The sequence below is a fragment of the Choloepus didactylus genome, chromosome 10 (genome assembly GCF_015220235.1).
Source record: "Choloepus didactylus isolate mChoDid1 chromosome 10, mChoDid1.pri, whole genome shotgun sequence".
In the NCBI taxonomy this organism is placed as follows: domain Eukaryota; kingdom Metazoa; phylum Chordata; class Mammalia; order Pilosa; family Megalonychidae; genus Choloepus; species Choloepus didactylus.
In genome coordinates, this window is record NC_051316.1 from 101,383,808 (window position 1) to 101,392,840 (window position 9,033).

Here is a 9,033-nt window from a genome sequence, read left to right on the forward strand (position 1 = left end):
CTTCAAAGCTTCAAAGGACAGGCTGACTCTCTTACTAGGGACTAATGCAGCTGATGAGTTCCAGTTGAAGTCTATTTTGGTTTGGTAAAGCTGATGAAATGCAGTATACCTGAAATGGGTTGGCTTTTACAATGGGGACTGTAAACTCCCAACTCAAGGCATGAGCAGGATGATACTGGACTGTGAAGACAGGCCGTTGGCATCTGGGACACCTCTGTCATATGGGAAGGCACATGTTCAGTGTCTGCTGGTCCTTCTCCCCAGGGTTTCATTGCTTTCAATTTCTGGCTTCAGTGTCTTCTACTTCTTTCAGCTTTTCTGGTGTTCTTCTCTGTAAGCTTCTATTAATTTCATCTGTTAGCTTCTGTGTGTGTTTTGTCCTCTTATAGAAGAGTCCAGTCAGAGAGTTAAGACCCACCTTAGTGAGGTGCATCACATCTCAATTGAAATAATCTAATCAAAATGTCCCACCTAAAATAGGTCTACACCCACAGGAATGGATTAAAAGAACATGATCCTTTATGGGGTATGTACAGCCTCTAAACTGCCAAAAGCCAATGCTCATTTTCCATTCTGAAAATCCTTGAGAGAGCTCTTAAGAATTATGCTAAATCTACTCTGCCTGTGTTCTGTAAATGGAAAAACAAAGCCTGGATGTCAGCACATCTGTTTACAACATGGGTTACTGAATATTTTAAATCCACTATTGAGACCTACACCTCAGAAAAAAATATTCTTTTCAAAATATTACTTCCCATTGACAGTGAGCCCGGTCACCCAAGAGCTCTGATGGAGATGTGCAATGAGATGAATGTTGTTTTCATGCCTGCTAACACAGCATCCACTTGCAGTCCATGGATCAAGGAATAATTTTGCCTTTCAAGTCTTATTATTTAAGAAAGACATTTCATAAGGCTATAGCTGCCATAAATAGTGATTCCTCTGATTGATATGGGCAAAGTAAGTTGAAAACCTTCTGAAAGGATTCACCATTCTTGAAGCCATTAAGAACATTTGTGATTCATAGGAGGAAGTCCAAATATCAACATTAACCAGAGTTTGGAAGAAGTTGACTCCAACCCTCATGGATGACTTTGAGGGATTGAGGACTTCAGTGAAGGAAGTAACTGCAGCTGTGGCGGAAATAGCAAGAGAACTAGAATTAGAAGTGGAGCCTGAAGATGTTACTGAATGACTGTAATCTCATGATAAAATTTGAACAGATGAGGAGTTGCTTCTTATGAATGAGCAAAGAAAGTAATTTCTTGAGATGCAGTCTACTCCTGGTGATGCTGCTGTGAACACTGTTGAAATGACAATAAAAGATTTAGAATATTGCATCAACTTAGTTGATAAAGTAGTGGCAGCATTTGAGAGGATTGACTCCAATTTTGAAAGACGTTCTCCTGTGGGTAAAATGCTGTCAAACAGCATCATATGCTACAGAGAAATCTTTCATGAAAGGAAGAGTCTATCAATGCCACAAACTTCTTTGTTGTCTCATTTTAAGAAATTGCCACAGCCATCCCAATTTTAGCAACCTCCACCCTAATCAGTCAGCAGCCATCAACATTGAAGCAAGACCCTCCACCAGCAAAAAAGATCACAACTCACTGAAGTCTCAGATTGTTAGCATTTTTTTTAGCAATAATATATTTTAAAATTAAGGTATGTACATTGTTTTTTTTTTTTTTTTTTTTTTAAGCAAAGAAATTCAGATACTTTATTAATTCAAACAAGCAAAGTGACATATATAGAAGAACTATATCATAACTAAAATGCTTTCTGTTCTCAAAGTACAAAAAAAGTAAAATCTACTTCTTCAAAGAATATATTTCATGTTTACAATCTAGGACCAGGAGTATGTTGAATTAAATATTACAGTTCATTCTCAAGGTATTTTAATGAGTATTTTTTATAACACCTGAAATTTCTAATCTAAACACAATTATGTACCAGATAACAATTTGGGTTTATAAATATATTGTAATGTATATTACTTTACCATATATAGAGAACCAGTGCAAACTCATACTTAATGCAATTATAGATTATATCTGAATGATATAATTAGCATTAAGGGTATTTATTTTATTTTATGGTTTCTTACCAATTTTTCATTTGTTTTCTACAGATGTGCAAGTTCCCAGAGACAGAAATCCTATTTGTGAATACACTGTTCCAAAAAGAAATGATACCCAATAGGACTTGTTGATTATATAGTCCTCATCCTGTTGCCATATGAATCCTCTATATTTTTACAAAGAAAGCAGCTGATCAATAACTGGAAGTTCAGAACCTCACTTCTTCCACACTTCTATCATCTTTGTGTGCTCCAACAACAGAAGTCATATTGCCACTAGTCATTTGTTCTCTTGGAGCACTTTCAGTAATACCAACACAGGCTCCTTTTTCTATAATTGCTGGTTTTGTTATTCCTTCCTTTGTAGCACCAGGGACTGCTGAAGACTCGAGGGGAGGTTTTAGAAGAGGGTCAGGTGATGGAAAGGCAGCATGAGGGAGGCCCTGGACTCTGACTGGCAACTTTTGGAGAGTTTCAACCACATCTTCTTCACGTGCACTATAAGAACTACTGTCCTCCAACAAGGTTCTATTTTGTGGTCTCACAATGCTACGATATTCTTCTATGTTTTTCCTGAATTGCTGAGGAGCAGTCATTAGCTTTGTTAAGCTTGGTTTGGGGAGAGTCTTGGGATCAAAATCGAAGTCTTTATCATCTGATGTAGGACATGAATCATCAATGCCAGGTTTGTTGGAAAGCCTGCTTAAAGAGTCTTCTTCAGAATGCTCTTCCTCTCCTTTTTGTCTTATCAACTGCATGTATATTTGCTTCTTTATTTACTAAAAATTCCACCATTTGCTGTTTGTTTTCATCTACAGCAAGTAAAAGTGGTGTGAAGCCATCCTCGTTTCTTGCCTCAATATTTGCATTGTATGAAAGCAGTTTGGCTGCTATTGGTATATGCTGAGCACAGACAGCATAGTGGAGAGCTGTGTTGCCACTGGCATCCATAATATCTGGGTCAGCACCATGTTGTAGCAGAATGGTTGCACATTCCTCTTCCTTGCATTGTATAGCCTTCATCAGAGCTGTCCTTTGTTCACTGTCATAGACGTTCAGCTGGCACTTTCTCTCTACCAGGAGAGTTACCACTTCTGCATGGCCATTGGCACAGGCCAGATGCAGAGCGGTCTATTTTAAAAAGTCTTCTGTGGATTATTATTCAAACCAAGATCATCAGAGATTGCAGTTCAGAGACAAGTCTTACATCCCAAAGCACCAGGACACTCATTTTTCTCTAGTGATCACGGAACTTTCTCCAGAAGGGACCATATGCTTTTCAAACACCTCTTTGTTCTCCCTTTGTTTCCGTTTTCTGGGTCTCCTGTTCACTCGAATCCATTTCGTGACCTCGGCGCTCACTTGCCGCGCGAGCCCGCACTCCGCCCCGGCCTAGTGCTCCTTGTGCAGCGGGTCCGGAGAAAGGAGACAGAGTCAAGTTTACCCGGGAGCGACCCCGGCCTCCCTCCCTCTCGTCCCCGCCAACTCGGCGCGCCGGCCTCTACCTCGCCCCGCGGGAGGTGAGCATGGAGGCGGGGGGCGTACATTGTTTTTTAAAGATATAATGCTATTGCACATTTAATCGAGTACAGCATAGTGTAAGCATAGCTTTTGTATGCACCGGGAAACCAAAAAATTCACGTGGCTCACTTTATTGTGCTGGTCTGAACTGAGCCTGCAATTTCTCTGGGATATGCCTATAGTGTGCTCATCTCCCTTTTTGAAGGAAGTTGCAATTTCTTTGATCACAGTTTTGGGTATGTAACCCATTAGTGGGACTTGGAGACAGGCACTCTACTGACAGCATTGCTTAAGATTCCCCCCTTCCCAGAGGGAGTGCAGTGATAAGGATCAAGTAACCCCAGTGATTCAGATGGAGCCTTAGTGGGAGGAACAAAGGGAGCAAATCTTCCCTTTTATGGGAAATAATGGCCTTTGGATGACACAGGATGTGAGTTGCCTCTGCACTCTACTTTTCTCTTTTGCTTTTCATGAAGTTGGTGCTGCAGTATGTGCCTAGGGCAGCGTCCTACTCTGGAGAAGGTACCTCTTCATTCTCCCCCTCCAAGGCCAGGCAGGAGCAAGGAAGGAGCTGTCTCATGGTGGAGTACTTGGGAATCAGGATTCTGGACATGTTTTCATCTCTGATGGCCAGTAGTGTTAGTGCAATCACCTGCTGTAGGCACAAGGAAGGTGCTACACCTCCCTCTTCAGGGCTCCTTTAATTTCGTTTATCAGAATTTTGTAGTGTTCAGCATATAGACCTATCACATGTTTTGTTTGATTTATACCTGAGTATTTTATTTTGTGGAGCTACATTAAATGGCATTTGTCCTGGTTTGCTAATGTTGCCATTATGCAAAATACCAGAAATGGGTTGGCTTTTATAAAGGGGATTTATTAGGTTACAAACCTACAGTTCTAAGGCCATGAAAGTGTCCAAACCAAGGCGTCATCAAGCAGATGCCTTCACTAAAAAGAAATTGGTATCCAGAATGCCTCTGTCAGCTGGGAAGGCATGTGGCTGGCATCTGTTGGTCCTTTGCATCCAGGTTCTGGTTTCAAAATGGCTTTCTTCAAAATGTCTCTGGGTTTCTGTCTCTCTTAGATTCTCTCTCTCAGCTCCTGTGAGTTCTTGCTTGTCCTCCCAGGGCATTTCTCTCTAAGCATCTGGGGGTCTTCTCTTAGCTTCTCTGGGGCAAACTTGGGCTTCATCTCTTCACTTTGCATCCCCGGTCATCCTTCTGTCTGCATTTCCAAGTGTCCCCAAGTGCCTGCATCTGTGTTGGCCCCTGGACTCTCTTAAGGACTCTAGTAAACTAATCAAGACCCACCATGAATGGGTAGGGGTTGCACCTCCATGGAAATAATCTAATCAAAAGGTCTCACCCGCAGTTGGGTGGGTCACATCTCCATGGAAACAACCTATTCAGAAAAATCCCACCCATAATGTCTGCCCCCACAAAATTGCATTAAAGAACTTAGTCTTTCCTGGGGGTACATAACAGTTTCAAACTGGCACAGTATTTCTTTTTTTTAACATTTTCAGTTTCCAATTATTCATTGCTAATATGTGGAAATATTCATTTTTTGTGTTGATCTTGTATCCTGGTGACCTTGCTGAAATTAATGGTTCTAGAAGCTTTGTTTTTATTATTGTTTTTTGTAAATTCCTTGGAATTTTCTACATAAGACAGTGTTATCTTCTAAAAATAGGGTCAGTTTTATTTCTCTCTCTCCAAACTGCATGCCCTATGCCCTTTATTTCTATTTCTTGCCTTATTCCACTGCCTAGAGATTTTAGTACAAAGTTCAATACAAATGGTGAGAGTGTCTTTTTCCAAATCTTTTTTTTTTAATTAGGAAAGTTGTAGGTTTACAGAAAACTCAGGCAGAAAATACAGAGTTCCCATATAAAGCCCTATTGTTAACACCTTGCATTAGTGTGGTACATTTAAAATTCATGAAACAACATTTTTATAATTGTACTATTAACTATAGTCCATCATTTACAACAGGATTCACTGTTTGTGTTGTACAGTCCCGTATTTTTTTTTAATTTTTATTCTAGTAACATATATACAACCTAAAATTTCCCCTTATAACTGCATTCAAGTATATATAATTCAGTGCTGTTAATTACATTCACACTGTTTTTCTACCATCACCACCATCCATTACCACAATTATTCATCACCCCAAATAGAAACTCTGCACAATTTAAGCAATAACTGCCATTGTCTACTCCCATGCCATCCCCTGGTAAGCTATATTCTAGTTTCTGACTATGGGTTTGCTCATTCTAATTATTTCTTATCAGTGAGGTCATGCAATATTTGTCCTTTAGTGTCTGGCTTATTTCACTCAACATGATGTCTGCAAGATTCATCCATGTTGTTGCATGTATAAGGGCCTTTTTCCTTTTTAGTGCTGAATAATATTCCATTGTCTGTGTATACCACATTTTTTTATCCATTAATCAGTTGATGGACACTTGGGTTTCTTCCATTTTTTGGCAATTGTGAATAATGCTGTTGTAAATATCAGTGTGAAAATATCTGTTCTAGTCCTGCCTTTCAATTATTTTGGTATATACCCAGAAGTGGGATTGCATGGTCACATGATAAATCTATACTTAATTTTCTGAGGAACTGCCAAACTGTCTCCCACAGCAGCTGCACCATTTTACATTGCCATCAACAATGAATGAGTGTTATTTCTCTGCATCCTTTCCAACACTTGTAATTTTTTGTTTTTTTAAAAAATAGTAGTCATTCTAATGTGTGTGAAATGATATCTCATTGTGGTTTTGATTTACATTTCCCTAATGGCTAATGATGTTTTGCGTCTTTCATGTGCCTTTTAGCCATTTGTATATCTTCTTTGGAAAATGTCTTTTGGAAAAATGTCTATTCATTTTTAAATGTATTATTTGTATTTTTGTTGTTGAATTGTAGGATTTATATATTCTGAATATTAAACCCTTAATTGATACGTGGTTTCCAAATATTTTCTCCCATCCAACAGACTGTCTTTTTTAAATTCATCAATATATCTAATACAAGACTTTAATTGAGAATATATTAAAAACCATCAAAACATAATAAGATATGAAACAATATGCACAGATACTTCAACTAAGAAGAAACAGAGCTAAGAAGTGAACACATGAAAATATGACATTTAGTGAGTAATTAGGGAAATGTTAATTAAAATCTCATGTAGGCTGTCTTTATACTTTCATGATGAAGTCCTCTGATGCACATAAGTTTTTAATTTTGCTGAAGTACCATTTATATTTTTTTCTCTTGTTCCTTGTGCTTTATGTGAAAAACCTAAGAAACCATTGTATAGCATAAGGTTCTGAAGATGCTTCCCTATGCTTTCTTCTAGGAGTTTTATAGTTCTGGTTTTTATGCTTATGTCTTTGTCCGTTTTGAGTTTTTGCTTGTAGGTGAGGTAGGGGTCCTCCTTCATTCCTTTGCATATGGAGATCCAGTTTTCCCAACACCGCTTGCTGAAGACACTATTATTTCTGAATTGAGCAGGCTTAACACCCTTGTCAAAAACCACTAGATTGAACTTCCAAGAAGATGGTTGATTAGGGAGTTGTGGGGCACAATTCTCTCCCAGAAAAACAGTGAGGAAACAGGTAGAAACTATCAGAAATGATTCTAGGGCTCCACAGATCAGGGGGAGTACCATGCAGCACCCATGAAAGTATGGGATGAAGAGATGGAAAAAACCATGGTGAGAGGTTGTAACTCCCTCAGCCCCACTATGGGCATCTATTGCCTACTCTTGGGGAAAACAACTTTGGGTGGTCTGGTCCCTGTCTAGGCATGGCTGCAGAGAGCACTGTGGAAATTCACTTTCCCGAGTACAGGGTGGGTCACAGTCCAACACTGTTCCACCTTTTTGTTGGCAAATTTAGACTGCTGGGCCTGTGGTTTCAACTCACCAGGTCAGGCTTTGCCACACCATTGTTTTGACCCGTACCCAGGAGCAGGCAGAGAGCTAAGAATAGCCTGTCTTCAGCAGGCTGAAGGGACTAGAACAGGTTGTCAAACAGTGCCATCTTCTGGGAAGGCCAAGAAAGCACACCTCCTTGAGTGTGTATAAAAGACTTTGGGCAAAGCATGCCATATGCTGGGTGGGTCAGGAGGCACACCCCTGGGGAGCACAATTAAAGGATTTTTGGCATCTTTAACTGACCCTCTTACCCCAGCACCCCGTGGAACTGGTGTGCACCCAATTCATGGGTCCCTGGCCCAGCCCTGGTTCAGTCAAAGGAGGAAATCAAAAGTTGGAGAATACACAGAATTGGGAACAACTAATCAAAGATGTTCAAACAAGTCTCCCAAACCAATTCAAGGCGATGGCTAAATAGCTAAAGGATATTAAGAAGAAAATGGGTGAGCATAAAGAAGAAATTGAAAGTATGCAAAGAAAGATAACAGATCTTATGGGAAGGAAAGTGACAATAGATGAAATTAAAAATACACTGGAGTGCACATTAAAAACCAATCTCTCAGAGACTCCAGGCAAGATGGCAGAGTGGTGAGGTGTAGGTTTTACTTACTCCTCCAGACAGTAGGTAGAAAGCCAAGAACTGCATGGACCAGACACTGCAGAGCAATTTGACTTGGGGCATACTTTGTACAGCATTCACGAATGCATGGAACAGCTGAGATCAGTGAAATCTGTAAGTTCTCACAGCCAGGGGAACTGTACCCCTCCCTGCCAGGCTCAGTCCCATGGGAGGAGGGGCCATTGGTGCTGGGAATGAGGAGGGAGAACTACAGTTGTGGCTCTGATTGAAAACTCACACTGCTGATTGAAACTTCGAACATAGATAGACTGAGACCAGACACTGAAGAATCTGGGAGCAGTCAACCCAGAGGGAGGAGATAGGGCTAGCAAAAACAGAAAAAAAAAGAAAAAAAAAAAAGAAACCCAAAATAAAAACAGAGACTTTTTGGAGTTCTGGTGAACATAAAACGGAGAAGGGCAGGGCTCAAGCAGAATCAGGCTCATATGCAAATACAGAGGGTAAGGTCCCTTGTCTAAAGAGCCATTTCTCTGCTTTCTTGATTGTTCTTTAATGGCCCTAATCTCATTTCTTAGCATTTCAATAGCCCATTAGATCTGCAAGGAGGCCCCCCCCCCTTTTTTTTAATCTTTTTCTCTTTTTCTAAAACAATTAGGCTAAGAAGCCCATTACAGAAAGCCTCAAAGACTTGCAATTTGGGCCCAGGCAAGAGCTCTGAGAAACAAAGCAATAAGTCTAGTGGCTGAGAAAATTCTCTAAACACAACTTCCCAAGAAAAGGGGGGTGTTCTAGTTTGCTAATGTGCTGGAATGCAAACCACCAGAGATTGACTTTTATAAAAGGGGTTTATTTGGTTACACAGTTACAGTCTTAAGACTGTAAAATGTCCAAGGTAACA

General features: G+C 40.0%; 1 protein-coding gene across 2 annotated transcripts; it reads right to left on the reverse strand.

Annotated features, from left to right (window-relative positions):
- Positions 1-1,961: 1,961 nt before the first annotated feature.
- LOC119505328 (ankyrin repeat domain-containing protein 26-like) lies at positions 1,962-3,446 on the reverse strand. Of its 2 annotated transcripts, none has more exons than XM_037798028.1 (2): positions 2,927-3,446; positions 1,962-2,709 (listed from the first exon to the last, which is right to left on the reverse strand). In XM_037798028.1, exons 1-2 carry the CDS (start codon positions 3,104-3,106, stop codon positions 2,293-2,295), a joined length of 597 nt encoding a protein of 198 aa, XP_037653956.1. In that variant the 5' UTR covers positions 3,107-3,446; the 3' UTR covers positions 1,962-2,292. The 2 variants fall into 2 exon arrangements, with proteins under 2 accessions (XP_037653956.1, XP_037653955.1); XM_037798027.1 differs by having other exon boundaries at positions 1,962-2,782; positions 2,820-3,442.
- Between the last annotated feature and the right edge of the window lie 5,587 nt (positions 3,447-9,033).